The sequence below is a fragment of the Mus musculus genome, chromosome 5 (genome assembly GCF_000001635.26).
Source record: "Mus musculus strain C57BL/6J chromosome 5, GRCm38.p6 C57BL/6J".
NCBI classification, from domain to species: Eukaryota; Metazoa; Chordata; class Mammalia; order Rodentia; family Muridae; genus Mus; species Mus musculus.
The window spans coordinates 11,340,395-11,356,088 of NC_000071.6; the positions used below are offsets into that span (position 1 = coordinate 11,340,395).

Here is a 15,694-nt window from a genome sequence, read left to right on the forward strand (position 1 = left end):
AGAGGGGGATTGCAACTCTATTGGAAGAACAACAACTGCTGACAGGACCACCCAGTGCTCCCGGAGACTAGACTACAAACCCAGGAGTGTATAAGGAGGGATCTATAGCTCCAGGTACATTGTAACAGAGGATGGCCTTGCTGAAAGCAGTGGGAGGTGAGGCCCTTGGTTGTGGAGAGTTTTGATGCCCTAGTGTAGAGGGCAGTAGGGAAGGAAAGGGTGAGTGGGTTGAAGCAGCACCCTCATCCAGGTGAAGGGGAGGAGGAGAGGGAAGATATGGCTTGAGGGATTGGTGGAGGGGTAACCAGGAAGTGGTATATCATGTGAGATGTAATCGAATGGAATAACTAATAAATACATTAAAAAAAAAACACACACACACACACACATATGCAACGCATTTCATTTTACAAATGAAGACTCAGGAGCCAGCTCAAAGAGTCAGGAAAAGCACCCAGCTGACCTTTCTGCCCTGCTGACCTCTAAGAAGGAACGCATTTTTTATCTCTCTCCACACTGTCTTAAATATCCTTGAACTTAAAGACCTTCCATTGGTTTAGTTGATTTCATTCCCTCTCAACTGGTTAATTCTTCTGCCTCTTGACCTGGAGTTGACTTTGTCTTGCAATAAAGGTCTGTGCTACACCTGAGCCAGACAAGAAGGTACAGTAAACAGACAGCTCTTGAGTTAAAAGTCTGTGGTAGGGATGAGCTACACTATAAAAAGGGTTTTTATTTGTTTGGGGTTTTTTGTTTGTTTGTTTGTTTTTGTTTTTGTTTTTGTTTTCAGAATATAGTACAATCTTGGGGTTTAAAATGCAATCAAATATCCTGCAACAGAAGTCAGCGAATTTCCCTCCTTTATAGAATAGAAATCAAGCCCTCTGACAAGTGTTCTGGTATTGAAACACATGAACATAAGCAGGGAGTCAAAGGCTATAGACCATGACATCAGCAATCTCTTCTTGGAAACTCTATTGTCTCCTGGAGAGTTCTTGGCATCTCCTGTGATGTCACCAGTGTTGTAGCGACAAGCTCATGACAAGCTCATATAGGATTCTCACTCAGTGTCTAGCCACTAGGTTGGTGAACATGTTTGCTCGACTCTGCAATCTTTTTGGGAGAGCCAATGTGGATGGGAGAGAGGCCAGAGAGAGGAGGAAAGATGCTGGCCTTCCATCTGAGAGTAATGAAGGTCGAAGGAGGTGGACTTGGAGAATGTGGAGTAAGTCCTGGGAAGTGGATGTTGAGCTCCCTGGAAGGGGTGGCCTGAGATGGCTATTCTAGTAATGGGGATCAGGAACTGGAGTCTCTGGGTAGCAAAGAATTTCCATAATTATCAAAATTCTTGAACATCAAGGATTTCAGAACATTACTTTCTCCATCCCCTAAGCAGGAGCTGGCAAGACCAAAACTGCTATGCTAAGAACTCTTAAGCATTTACATTCACTGAGTATTGTGTGTATTACGTGGCGACACAATGAGGCCATCAGGAGTCACAGAGTGTCTAACCTATGCACTTTTAGGGAAGGGCATGACTGTATTTCACTCTCAGGGCTTTTTAACTTCAGTGGCTATTTGGGAGTAGTATAATGGAGAGAATTGTGCTCCAGGCCATGACCTCATGTTCTCAGAATGACTCTGACATCCTGTCCATGACAGTTCCCACTGTACCTTTCTTAATCACCAGTTGTGAGTGGCAGGCATTTCTACACTGTAACCACAGACCTGTCAGAGTGGAGACACCCAGACAGAGAAGGGATCCTATTGCTACTTCTTGGGTGTTTGGTGTTTCAGTAGGGGCAATTGATAGTATTTTGACCATGTTCTCTCACTGCATGACTTTTGAAGCCCAAGTCCTGGGCCTAGCATAACTGGGTAGGAGATCTGAGCATCTCCAAGCACTAAAGTACTTGAGAATTGTGATTTTACCATCTGACTTGTGAAACCACGGGACTGTTGGCTCTGAAGCCAAATTACACTCTGTTCAGTTGACAATAATCCTGAGAAAGCTGTCTCTCTGGTAATAATAAGCTTGTTTAGGGAGACATCTCTCTGGTAATAATAAGCTTGTTTAGGGAGACAGAGGAAACACCTGGCTGTTTACATCTCCTGGTCTCTCTAGAGTACTGGTAGAACTGAGACCCACTGTGGAGGCATCTCAAGCCCAGAACAAACTCTTTCTGGTGTCAATAGTTTCCAGGCATTGTCTCTCTTTTGGTGGTCTGCCTACACTCTTTGAATTCTCACATGAAAGTATTTTTGTATTCTTCTACCTAAAGGGGCTCGAAGACACACATCATCCACTGCACCTGACCTAAGTAAGAAGGAGTTCAAAAAGGAAAAAGAGAGGCTGACCACAGAGCTGCACCTCCTCATCCAGCTGAGAAATGAGCAGAGAGATCACCTGATCGATTTCAAACAGAGTTCCAATTACAATAGGTATGCACTGCTCCAAACCCTGTGGTGTCAGTCTGGGGTCTTCAATGTCAGCCTCATCATATCCTTTATAGGAGGTGGGTTTTATGAACCTGTACCACCAGATTGTCCCTATGCCCAAACACATGTCCATGAATGCTTCATAGCAGAGAGGCAGAACCTGAAGCTTGGTCAGGAGGGAGATGAGAAATGGACTCTTCTGCTTCCTCCAGTAGAAAAGAAGGACTTGTATTCTGAATGAAGAATTCAGGGATAGAGGCAGTGGAGAGTGAGTTCCCAGCATGCATTTGGAAAGCACTTGACAGGATGTGGCTTTGTAAGGTTCTACGTGATTTGAGTGTATGGTGAGTGTTTATACTTGCCTGGCAGGTGCCTGAGTGCTTAGAAGCTCCTCGTAGTATCTAGAGTGGCCTGGTCCCACATTTTCCTTCTCAGTGTATATCTAGAAGGCCTGAGGCTCATTCCTGTTCCTCTTTGTTGCCTTATACTGCAAGACAGTAATGCTGCATACATTTCTTTTGCATCGCATTGTGCTCTCTGTTTCTGTCTGTGTCTCTCATTCTGTTTCCTTTTCTCCTGTGTGTGTGTGTGTGTGTGTGTGTGTGTGTGTGTGTGTGTGTGAGTGTGTTCAAGTGTGTGAGACTGTGTGTGTGCACATGTACCTACATGTGCATGATTTTTGTAAGTTTAATTTTCCCCCCAAACTTGGGAAGCTATGGGGTCTGTGTTTTGGTGTGGGGATTCATCTTCACAACAATTTCAAGGTGATGTTAGTGCTAAAGTTTCAGAGCTCCCACTTTATTTAACAGTGTTCTTTGCCTATGTGGTCACAGTTTTCCATGCACTTGTATCCCTTGGGCATGTTATAAAGCTGTGCTGATGTCTGATCACAACTCCAGGATTATGTGTAAGGTCTGTTTCTATGGTATAAGTTATTCAGGATTTACCACCCCAGTTGTGAAAACAGGAAAAATGTAATCACAGGTTTCTGGTGGGCAAAGACCTGTGGCCTAGGCTCTTGAGAGCAGAGCTGGTTAGACTGCTACATCCAACCCTACTGCATGAACACAGGGAGCCAGGGAACCCTCCATCTTGATGCTTAGCTTCTGCTGTCCTGGACCAGGATAACAAATATTCAAAGCTGAAGATCATCCCAGTATATAGAATCCAGAATGTGCTTTCCATGGCTGGGGTAGTCCAGCACTCAGCCTGAGAAATGTGTTCGAAAAGGCCCATGTTCACGGAGTTCTGTCTTCCTAGGACCAAGCCCACCCAGAAGAAAAATCCATTCTATGAACAACTGAGATCAACGAAGAACCAGGTCCTGTCTTCTGTGCATAAGTTAGAGATGGGGATAATTGAGGCCCAAGAGAATATCCAGGAGCTCAATAAGTGGATAGACTACTTTACGTAAGTACCAGTTAGCAAGTCAACAGTGGAATGGCAATTTCTGCATTCCTTGGTTTCTGGACTGGAGAGTCTGTAGTTCTGCTTCTGCCCGTTCTGCCTTTAGCCATCAGTGTGCCTTGGGATAATAGACTCAGTTTTCATAAATCCGTAAGACACTGTTACCCCTCCCAGCATTGTCCAGGCATCCTTAAAAGCCTCAGTAGAAGAGTGATTGTACATAGTTCTTATGCATTACTGAGAGTCTGGTTATCAGGCAGTGTTTTAGAGAGCTGAGTGTGATATAACACAAGGATAGATGCCCTCCCTTTGGTTCTGCTGATCTACTCTGACGGTATTTGCACCCTACTAATTGATGTTGCCTTAATGCATTGGGCGGTCAATGATCGATGGAGATCCCTCTTTCTTTTGGAGAGACATGGACCCTTATTGGTGTTCCAACTGCAGCAATGATTTCTTCTTCTCTGAAATGGCTGTTTGCTGTTTGTGCAGCTGTCATGGATTTATTGAGATGGATTGTATTATGTCTTCATGGGAGCCTGGGTCCTGGTGGGGTTATTGAGCCTATACATAAGAATGAGAGGAGGAGGCTGCAGGATCTTACTATGCAGAGGTTTTTTCCAGAAACCTACATAGCCAGCTCTTGATGGAGAAGAATCTTAAGATGCCTGTCACACAGAACCAGAAGAACAAGGAAGTAGAGATTGATTGGGCTCTCATTGAGAAATATTTGGTTGACTTGAACCTGAATGGACGAACAGGAGCAGACCAGCAACCATGAGACCCAACAACTTCAGGTAGGGACAAGCAGCTCACTCAAGCAAATACTGTCTGACACCATTTGCCCCATTGGATTCATCTTTGCTTTCCCCTACCACCTTTCTAATCCACACTCCCAAACAGTCACCCACCTCTTGGCATGTAGTTGTTCATTGCCCTTTTTATACACACATATTCTGGGAAGTTAGCCTCTTGTGAGAAACTAAATCATTGGCAAGTGGACCTTGCTGCTCTGCTTTAATCTGAAGTCTAGAAAGGGTGACAGATGAATAACATGCCACATTTCTGCATGTGTTCATGATAAGTGGGATGGTATGCAGAGCATTGAGCAGCATCTAGGTCCTGGGACAGAGGTCATGCAAGGGTCATGTGACTTGAGGTGGGAAGAACCTTCCAGGGTTAAAATCAAAATGCAAATATCAAATGAATGCTTCTCATGGTCATTAATCTAGTGGGCAGGTGGGCTTCTCCTTTCTTCTTGCAATCCAATGAGGTCTCTTCCTATTGTCCAATTCTTGGTTTGCAAGCATAGAAGTCTGAGTGACAGCTTGCCAGTCCATGTGTTTGTGAGTGTTGTTTGACATTTTGCCCTACATGTATATAACAGCAATGGTTTCAGTTAATAGATCATTGTTAACTGTCCTGTTGAGGTAGTGGGAGACAGCAGTCTGACAGATGACATTTAGGTCTCCACCAAGCCTGTGTCTTAAGAACTGCCTTCCTCTCCTAGGACTCAGCGACTCCAGCAAGAGCTGAAATGTCCACATCCCAGGAAGAGAGCCTCCTGCAGAATGAATTTCCACCTCAGGAGCCCCCTGCTGAACTCCATCCCCAACATCCACAGTCTACCTTGAATGAATCTTCTTACACTCAGTACATTTACAAGGTGTGAATGGGAGGAAGCCAGTGAGCCAGCTGATTTAGGGTGTTGTTCCCTTTCCTGTTCTAGCAACACCTCTTGAGAAACAACTGAGGTGACTGCCCCTCCAACAGCAGTCCAAGAGGAGATACAGGCTGTAGGTCTGTACTCCTTAACATGCAGTGAAAGGGTGCTGATGTTCAATCATTTTCTGTTCAAGTTTTGGTTAAAGTTTTGCTCTTTATTGTTTTATTTACTTTTTAGGTTTTGCTGAAGTTATATGTTCTTATTTGGTTTTCATGGTTGAATTTTTCTTTTCATCTCTTTTTAGTATTGTACTTTTAAAGCCTGTTTAATAACATTGTATTTCCAGTAAATAAAAATTGATTTACAACTCTTGACTCTAAGACCATCTTCCTTATTCAGGTTTCCTCTCCACTCCTGTAAACCTAGAACCCACAGCCAGAGATGGATTTCTGTAAGTGTCAGGCAGCCTAGGCTACAGATTGAAGTAAATGTCACCAAGGGGTATACAAGAAGATGGTCTCTTGTGGATAATGTGGCTTACCCCATGGAAACACACTTTATGATGCAATCAGTTCCATACTGTATCCATGCTGCTATGTATTCTCCTACACCTAAATTATAGCACTCTATGAAGCACATTCTTGACTGACACTGTGGACCAGATTTTGATTAATATACAGTCATTGCTCTAATGCTGCTGAGGAAATAAAAACATTCCCAAAGGAATAGGAAATAAATCAGGAAGGCCAGAGCCATGTACCTCAGTTTTGCCTGCAATACAGCATCAGTGACAACCACACAATAGAGATAATGCCTTTCTAAGTCAGGCTTTGAAATGTCATTTGGTAGATGATGTTGTTCTTGAACACACATTTCCTGTGGTTTTTTGGTTTGATTGTTTTGTTTTTGTGCTGTTTAGAGATATTGTTATTTATGTGAATGTTTGTTTTTCCTACTGTATGTCTGCAGCACTTCCTGAGTGTAGTAAACTCAGAGGCCAGAAGAAGGAATAATAACCCCTGTTTTACATGACTGTTAGGACCCATGTGGGTCTTTTGAGAGAGCAGTAGATTCCCTAACCTGTGAGGCATCCCCACACCTTCTGCAGGTACCAATTCTCCTTCTAGTGCATGTGCTATATTAGGTTGACTGGATCACCTCCAAGTAAGTGGAGAAATCTCAGGAGATGTGTAGGTGCAGGTGCTTGAGCTGTGCATGCTCATTCTCCTAGGCTGCCTGGCATGTATGCAGGGCTCTGGTGTTACCACTGCTCACTGTGTACTCAGGATCATACCCCAGCATCCCTTATTTTCAATTTTAGAGCAGATCTTTCACCTCTAATCTAGGATGACCATGTAGATTACGCATATCCTTAAAATTCAGAATTGAGTCTGGCCTCCTGTAGGCTGTGTTGGGCTGATGAAACCATCTTAGTAAGAACAAAAGTATCAACATGAGCAATGTGGGGAGGAAGCTCAAGAGCAGCCACCGTGAGTGGAGCCTGCAGCTGTGGCCACATGTTTCTGGTAGAGAGCATGTCCGTGCAAGTGGGGAACCTAGGAGACACAGGTGCAGCTGACCTTTTCCCATAGCATATCTGGGAGTATACTGAGGAAGAGCTTCTTCCAGATGACTGCTGTCCAATTAATGGAATAGAAATAATTAATTGAGACTGGAGATTATTCAGAGCATTATAGTGTGGAGGAAGTAATCTACAAATAGTATTGACACACCAGAACATTTAAAATCTCAGCAGAGTATCAGGATAGAGGCCTTGGCTACTCTCTACTTTAGGTCTTCTAATTTTCATGAAGTGACAGAAGTTCATCAGCAGTGTGGAAGCTAAAAGGGGGCCCTGGTGAAGAGAGAGAGGAAAGACCCAAAGCCCAACCAGAGTCCCATCTATGCTCTGGTCAGGTGGACATGGGAGGGCTGCCAGACTCTTTCCACTCAGCCCCAGGTGGCCATCCAAGCCTCTGACTAACTCTTTGTTGGGTGGTCAATGGGCAGCCCAACGTGGGAGCCCTGGGGCTACTCTCAAAAGCCCTGGGGTTATGGGAGAGAGGGATGAGGAGAGGTTTCCAGTCTATTGAGAGTGAGTGTAGCCTTGATGAACAGAGACAATCTATGATTTTAGAGCTTTATTATAGAAACACATGGGAAAGATAGAAGGGAGAGAGAGAGAGAGCAAGAGAGAGAGACGGGGGAAGGCTAGAGAGAAAGAGAGAGTAAGAAGGAGAGAGTGAGATGAGAGGAGACAGGGGAGGAGAAGACAGAGAGGAGAGAGGGTGAGAGCAAGAAGTAAGAGAGACAAGAGAGCGAGGTGGAGCCAAGGAGCCACCCTTATATTCATTCTGTACTGTTGCTAGGTAACTGGGGAGGAGTTTAGACTGAAGGTAAGAAGTTTGGAAAATTGCCTACTTTACTTCTAGCCATGCTTCCCATGTGGGTGCTGTGGGGGGTGGTATCTTAGGCAGGAGCCAGAGTTCCAGGAGCAAGAGGGCATGTCTACCATATCATGTAGGTGAATTATCACCCTTCTGGGGATCAGACCACAGCTCAACTGGAGACCAGCCTGTCTGTGCATAGCCCAATGCCCCACTCAGCAGTACACTAGAACTGAGGTGAGACCAGTGAGAGAAAATTTAGACTACACTAGCATGTTACTATTGTATTTGTGGAGACTCCTTGAATACCTTAGAACCCTGAGGGGCCTGGGTCTTTCTAAGTCCACTCATGTATGGTGGTGTGTTTGGTAAATCCTACCAGATGCATACATTAACCTGGATTTTTATTTACTTTCACATGTGACATGAGTCAATAATCTATGTCAGCCTTTAACAGAATAAACAGCCCTTAATGTACAGTGTAGACTGAGTCTCCTTATTTTCTCTCCCAGACAGCTAAACATTCCCAGTCTTGAAAGCATTTTGTAAGCCATTCTCATGAACCAGTCATGAGATGGCCACATTGTAGGTTGAGTGTCTTCATCCAGCCTGCCCTGTAATTGTTGCAGAAGATGAGTTGGGTTCCAGCCCTGGGATGTAATACAGTTGTAGAGTATTTGCCAGCATTCACAATGTAGTAGGTTCATCTCTAGTCTGGGGGCTATAGCAGAAGAAAAATAAAATAACGAGCAGTATTGCATTTGAGTTGTAACATACAATGAAAAGAAAGTCTCTAGAGGGGCTGCAAGTCACTCTAACCTCCAAGCTACCCACCCCCAGCTTCCTCCAGGAATTCCATTTGTACTGTCTTTTTGTTAATTTACACATTATTCTAAGGTTGCAAAGAATGTTTACAATTTCAATAAACGACACACACACACACACACATACACTCACAAACACAAACATCACATAGAACATAAATATAGATAAAACTCATGAAATGTTTTGGTTGAGATGATCAGCTAATGAGATGCATCAACTGGTATTCATCCTTGGTATCAATCCTAGAAACATGGGTTCCTTCTTAGCAAATAAAAGAGTAGAAGGAACAGATCTTCCACAAGTTCTTTCTACCTGTCTGTCACTTTGTCTCTCTGTCTCTGTCGGTCTGTGTGTGTCTCTCTCTCTTCCTCTCTCTCTCTCTCTCTCTCTCTCTCTCTCTCTCTCTCTCTCTCTCTTTCTCTGTGTGTGTGTGTATGTGTGTGTGTGTGTGTGTGTGTGTGTGTGTGTGTATGTGTGTGCATTCATGAACGCATTATAATATTTTCCAATATGACTGGAAAGACCGAAGTGAAAAATATAGTGGAGGTGTATACTGACTTTGGTTAATGTGTCATGGCACCTTGCAGGTAACACTGACAAAGTGGGCTAATTCAATACACCCTTAAACCTGGCTATGCAGGGTTTGCAGTGAGGCTGTCATGTGCATCACCCACCACAGAGAACAGCAAGAGCTTTGTTTATTACATGCTTCAGTTCCCAAGGTGAGGCAAAGTCTCATCCCATTGAGAGTTTGGTAGGTTGGATGGCAGGAAATAAAACAGAAATCAAATCAATCAATGAGAAACAAAGAGGATATTTAAAAGAGTCAAGGAATCCAAGAGCTGGCTCTTTGAGAAAATCAACAAGATAGACAACCCCTTTCCCAAATGAACTAAAAGGCAAAGAGACAATACCCAAATTACCAAAATCAGAAATGAAAAGAGGGACATAACAATGAACACTGAGGAACTTCAAAAAATCATTAGGTCTGGCTTCAAAAGCCTATACTCTAAAATACTGAAAAGAAATCAATATGAAATTGTTGAAATTCTAGATAGACACCAATTACCAAAGGTTAATCTAGATCTAGAAAAGTAACTAAATGATTCTATATTCCCTAAGAGAAAAGAAAAAGTCATCAAAAGTCATTCACTGCCCCCCCCCCAAAAAAAAAAAAAAAAAACAAAGCCAGGGCCACATGCTTTTAGTGCAGAATTCTCCAAGACTTTTAATGAAGACCTAATACCAATAGTCCTCTAAATATTCAACTAAATAGAAACAGAATGATCATGGCCAAACTCCTTCTCTGAGGCCACAAGCAACCTGGTAATTAAATCACACAAACACACAACATGGAAAGGGAATCAGAGAAGAAGTTCCATCATGAAAATTCAAATATCACACACAGAATCCAAGAACACATCAAAGACACCATCTAGGATGTTCAAGTACGCTTCATTTCAGGGATTCAGGTGTTGATAGATAGCAAAGCCCATCAACTCAATCCACCAAAATAGAAAAAAAATAAATAAAATAAAAATAAGTAAAAAAATTATCATCTTTTGGATGCTGAAAAACCCTACACAACTTCTTGTTAAAAGTCCTCCAGAATAGAAGGATACAAGATACATCCCTAAACATAATAAAAGCAATAAATAACCCAAAATGTACTGCATTCTTCACAGAGTGCTCCAACAGAACATAGCTATGGGCTCTCTTCTGCCCCAGCACATAAAGCCAGCTCAAACAGTGCTGCAGACACACGTGATCCTTGGACTCCTGGGCAATCCTAATTGCCTCCTGCAGGGCGAGCTCTGCCTTTTAATAGTGACAGAAGAGGCAGTGCAGGGCAGCCAGGTTGAGAGCAGCATATCTCAGGCTCCCACCATAACCTTCTTCCCCATTACTTTTGTCCTCTGGTCCAGTGAGAATCAGGTGGTCAAAATAATGCAGGAGACTGTGCGTTGAGCTGAAAACGTTTTGAACATGAAGGTTTTGCTGGGAAAAAGGCCAACAGACTGATGGATGCCCTAAAGGACTCTGACCTCCTGCACTGGAAACACAGCTTGTTGGAACTTATTGATATCCGCATTGCACAGAAAACCGCCATCTGGAGGCTGTACGGCCGCAGCACCATGGCACTGCATCAAGCCCAGATGTTGCTAAGCATGAACAGCCTGGAGTCGCTGAATGCGGGCGTGCATCAGAACAATACTGAGTCCTTTGCCTTCGCTCGCTGCCATCTTGCAGAGTTCCATGCAGAACAGAACTGTTTCGTGGCTGCTGGTGAAGTATTAAAGCACTTGAAAGACCGATTTCCGCCCAACAGTTAGCACGCCCAGAAATGGATGCTGTGGGATCAAAAAATACAGTTTGACAGAGCACTGAATGAAGGCAAATTCATTTGGCTGATTCACTTGTTACAGGAATCACAGCGATTAATGGCATAGAAGGTGTACACAGGAAAGCAGTCGTACTGCAAGCTCAGAACCAAATGACGGAGGCACACAAGCTTCTGCAGAAGTTGCTGACGTACTGTCAGAAGTTAAAGAATATAGAAATAGTCATCAGCGTCCTTCTGTCAGTGACAGAGCTGTACTGGCGCTCTTTCGTCCCCGACTATCGCCATGCCTGTGCTCCTGGAAGCTCTGGCCCTCTCCAAAGAATACCGATTACAGTACTTGGCCTTCGAAACTGTGCTCAACTTGGCTTATGCCCAGCTCATCCTTAGAATCCCAGAACAGGCCTTAACCCTTCTTCACATGGCTTTCGATCCCACCCTAGCTGACAGGGCTATCCTGGACAAAGGTCGTGCATGTTCTTATTGTCCAAGTGCCAAGTGGCTTTGGCAGCTTCCTATGACCCAGTGAAGAAAGCAGAAGCTCTGGAAGCGGCCATTCAGAAACTCAGTGAAGCCAAGAACTACTTTGCACAAGTCGACTGCAGAGAGCGCATCAGGGATGCTGCTTAATTCCAGGCCAGGCTGTACCACGCTCTTGGCAAGACCCAGGAGAGGAACCATTGTGCCATGATCTCTGAGCAGCCACACCAGGAGTTGCCCGCCCATGGGGTGCCCTTGATTAACCATCTCTAGACAGGACTCTCTGTTTGATGTTGTATATTTAGGGACTAGGTCATTACATGCTATCTCGTCAATAAACAGTTCTGATCAAAAAAAAAATAATAAAAAAAATTTTTTAACTAAAAAAAAGCAATAAATAACAAACCAATAGACAGCATCAAATTAATAAGCAATAGGACACCTAAAGGGGATCAGGGGGATGTAAATGGGAAAGAAGAAGTCGAAGGACAGCTATTTGCACATGATATGATAGTATATGTAAGTGATTCCAGAGGGTCTACCCTGATGGTCTCTTCATAACCACTGCAAATTTCTACGCTCCTGCTATGCAGTATCAATTGTTCCAGTATCCCCCTCTACTCTTGACTGTAAAAGCAGAGCCAAGTGGCTGAGGCTGCCAAGTTCTGCTTCTTGCTGGGGCTGGAAAATGACCCCTTGTTCTATTACATCATCACCAAATCTCCATTTTTAATGATTTTACTCACTGCCTAAACTTGGTGGTCCTGGAACTTGCTCTGTCTACTGACCTTGAACTCAGAGATCTTCAGGGCTCTGTCTTCTGAATGCTGGGATGAATGGCATGGTCTACCATGCCCGGCTCTAAGCTTTTCTCTACCTGAAACTCTCTCTGTTCTAGATTGGCCTTGAATTTGGAGATCTCTATAAGCTTCTCATGGCCATGGTTCTTCAAGATATAAATCAAAAGTCAGTGCATTCAGCCTCAAGTTCTGGATCACAAGAGGACCCTCCATTCCCGGATAGTAGTTCATTCCACATTAAAAGTACAAATAAAAACTATAACCAGGTAATACTGCTGAATATCACATAACTATTGCTAGTTTACGTGCAATAACAATGAGCTTAGCTAGTTGGAATCTTGCCCTGAGATCATCACTCCCTTAAGCTGCTTATCTCCTTCCACACAGGATCCAGCTCCATTTCACTTCTTAGTGCTCCTTTAAGTCTTGCCCCTCATATTTTGTATTTTTCCTTTATGAGCTTGGTAAACTTCATCAAAACTCTTTCATGAGAGTGAAGCAGAGAACAAAGTCTATGCTGGGCTCTTGTTAGACTTCAGTTGTCATGCAATTTTTCTGACTCTCTTCATGCTAGACTGTGCCTCTTAAGTCTCTTCAGATAATGGCAAAAGCAGCCAGATTCTTCACCAAAATACCACTCAAACAGTTTCTAGGCCACATACTAATATCTTCCTACTATAAAACCTTTTGCATCACTTTAAGTCACCCTCAGTACCAATTTCTTCCATATTTCTTGTAGGATGGGCCAAAGGCACCCCTTAATGCATTGCACCACTTTCTAAATCAAAAGTCCCCAAATCCACATTCCTCCAAACAAACACATGGTCAGGCCTATTATGTCAATATCTCACTCCTGTTGGCAAAGACTGACTTAGTTAGGATTTCTATTGTTCTACAGAGCCACCATGACCAAAGCAACTTTAATAAAAAAACAACTTTGAATTGGGGCTGGCTTATTGGTTCATAGGTCTAGATAGCCATAGCATTTGAAGAGGTAAGAATGTATATCCTCTCCTGAATTCAAACAGGAGAAGCTTTTGTCATTGGTAGCCTGGAGAAGGGTCTCAATTCCCACCCCCACAGTGACACATTTCTTCCACCAAGGCCAAATCTAATTTAGCATGGCCTCACCTCTTAATAGTGATATTCTCTGAGACTAGCATATTGAAACAACCATCCCACTGTCTCAGTTAGGCTTTTGCTGCTGTGAACAGACACCATGACCAAGGCAAATCTTATAAATGACAATGTGTAATTGGAGCTACTTACAGCTTCAGAAGTACAGTCCAGTATTATCAAGGCTGCAACATGTCACCATCCAGGCAGGCAAGGTGTAGGAGGAGCTGAGAGTTCTGCCTCTTAATCTGAAGGCTGCTAGCAGAGTCAAAGCCTCCAGGGAGCTAGAGCTAGGATATTAAAGCCACCACCCACAGTGATACACCTATTCCAACAAGGCCACATGTCCAAATAGCACCACTCCCTGGGATGAGTATTTATAAACCATTTCATTCTACTCCCTAACCTCCATAGGCTTGTCCTAACACATAAATCTGTGGGGGCCATATTTAGCCTTAGCAAAATAAAAACATACATTTAGTCCAACTTCTAAATTCCCATAGTCTGTATTATTGTCCATGTTAAAAGGCCAATGTTCAAACTCTCTACTGAGATTCATCCAATCACTTAACTGGAATCCTCAAAGCATGACAGCAAATGAGCTAGGCAAATTACAAACATCTCCTTGATATAAGTATCAAAGTGGTCTTCAAATCTCCAAAGCCATTTTCATCTTTGTTTACTGCAAACTTTTTTTTCCTGGGCTGGTTCTACTCCCTGTTATCAGCTTTCTTCAGCAAATAGCCTGTGGCTCTGGCATCTCAAAAATCTTGATTCTCCAAGGAAACTTCAGTGATATAGCTCCTTCCACACATGAACTTTTGGGCTCCTCCAATGGGCTTGCTTCACTTCTCCAGCTCTGCACTCTGTGGCATTCTAAGCTTAGGTTGATCTTCTCTACTCTTGCTGCTGCTCTTAGTGATCACCACATGGTACTGGCATCTCCAATACACTGGGATCTTCAGTTGCAACTAGGCTTCAGCAATAACATCTCACAGGCTCTCTTCATAGTGCCAAACATTATCCCTTCAGTCCAGAGCTATCAATTGCAATGGAGGCTACCTCTCCACCAATGGCCTTCTATAGCTTCTGATAGTGCCATACCTCAGCTGCTCTTTATGACCCCTTCATGCCTTTAATACCAGTATCACCAGGGTGACTCTTACACATTGCCAAGTACACCTGCACCACAAGGTACAACCTTAGCTATCTCTGGAACATTGCTTCTTTGTGCTCTGAGAAAATACTTCCCAGAAGATATCACCTCTGTGATGCTGGTTTCTTCTTAATCACCACTAATTTCTTAGCTACAGCCAACCAGCATCAATAGTCCCAGTAGTTTCTTGCTCCTTTTGACTATAAAGCCAGAGACACATGGCTGAAGCTGCCTAGTTCTGCAGCTTGCAGAAACTGGAACATGGCCCTCTTGTTCTATTACATTATCAGTAGCTCTGTTTTCCAACTCCTTCACTGTCTATGCTTGTTTGTTCCGAATCTTGCTCTGTAGAGTGACCTTAAATTCAGAGACACAGGAAAACACACAACTGACCATCCAATTCTGCTTACATCTAGAAGGGAAACATTCTTTTTTTCCCCTTTTCTCCCTTTATGTTTTTCATTAATTTTCCCAACTGTTATACAAGTCTTTACTATCCAATGCTCTTCTTTTTAAAATTAGATATTTTTTACTTACATTTATTTTTTTTAATGTTTTTTAATTTTGTTTTTTTTTTCATCTTAGGTATATTTTTAATTAGGTATTTTCTTTATTTACATTCCAAATGTTATCCTCTTTCATGGTTTCCCCTTTGAAAACCCCCTATCTCATCCCTCTCACCCTGCTCATCAACCCACCCACTCCTGCTTCCTGGTGCTGGCATTTCCCTGTACTGGGGCATCAAGTCTTCACAGGACCAAGGGTCTCTCCTCCCATTGATGTCCAACAAGGCCATTCTCTGCTACATATTCACCTAGAGCAATAGGTCCCTGCATGTGTCCTCTTTGGTTGGTGACTTAGTCCCTTCTCCTCCTCTATGTTGTCTTAAATACCCTTTGTTCAAAAAAACTACTTTCTGTTTACTTATATTTTTTCCCTGTCAGCTGGTAACTTACTCTGCCTACTGACTAGTGGTTGACATTATTTACCTTTGGAATAAAGTTGTGTGCTAGGGTTGAGGCACAACAGAAGAAAGAGATAGCCTTTGTTTACAATAAACAGACAGCTCTTGGTTTA

The 15,694-nt window shown here is 43.2% G+C and overlaps 1 protein-coding gene, 1 long non-coding RNA gene and 1 pseudogene across 8 annotated transcripts in view; 2 read left to right on the forward strand and 1 right to left on the reverse strand.

Annotated features, from left to right (window-relative positions):
- The first annotated feature begins 13 nt into the window (after positions 1 to 13).
- On the forward strand, positions 14 to 5,879 carry Speer1 (spermatogenesis associated glutamate (E)-rich protein 1). Of its 2 annotated transcripts, none has more exons than NR_001586.3 (5): positions 14 to 114; positions 2,283 to 2,442; positions 3,700 to 3,849; positions 4,471 to 4,643; positions 5,357 to 5,879. NR_001586.3 is itself a non-coding variant. In NM_001309520.2 (5 exons), the coding sequence occupies exons 1-4, from the start codon at positions 1,219 to 1,221 to the stop codon at positions 4,625 to 4,627; spliced, it is 474 nt and encodes a 157-aa protein (NP_001296449.1). In that variant the 5' UTR covers positions 1,067 to 1,218; the 3' UTR covers positions 4,628 to 4,643; positions 5,357 to 5,879. The 2 variants fall into 2 exon arrangements, 1 of the variants encoding a protein (NP_001296449.1); NM_001309520.2 differs by lacking the exon at positions 14 to 114 and adding an exon at positions 1,067 to 1,225.
- A 2,189-nt stretch (positions 5,880 to 8,068) lies between these two features.
- Positions 8,069 to 15,694, reverse strand: part of 1700108N06Rik — a 67,016-nt gene continuing 59,390 nt past the window's right edge. For 5 of the 6 annotated variants that reach the window (XR_003955851.1, XR_003955850.1, XR_003955852.1 and 2 more), the window contains one exon: positions 8,069 to 8,620. This is a non-coding gene — a long non-coding RNA (RIKEN cDNA 1700108N06 gene). Of the gene's footprint in view, positions 8,621 to 14,851; positions 14,975 to 15,694 lie in introns of those variants that run through there. The other variant, XR_001784782.2, reaches the window with a different exon arrangement.
- Positions 10,710 to 11,815, forward strand: Gm8896 (predicted gene 8896; annotated as a pseudogene).

Bases quoted from the DNA above. Each gene is read 5' to 3' on its own strand.
- Speer1 (NM_001309520.2), top strand. The intron at 2,443-3,699 runs GTATGCACTGCT...CTGTCTTCCTAG, and splicing joins CAGAGTTCCAATTACAATAG to GACCAAGCCCACCCAGAAGA. The intron at 3,850-4,470 runs GTAAGTACCAGT...GGTTTTTTCCAG, and splicing joins AAGTGGATAGACTACTTTAC to AAACCTACATAGCCAGCTCT.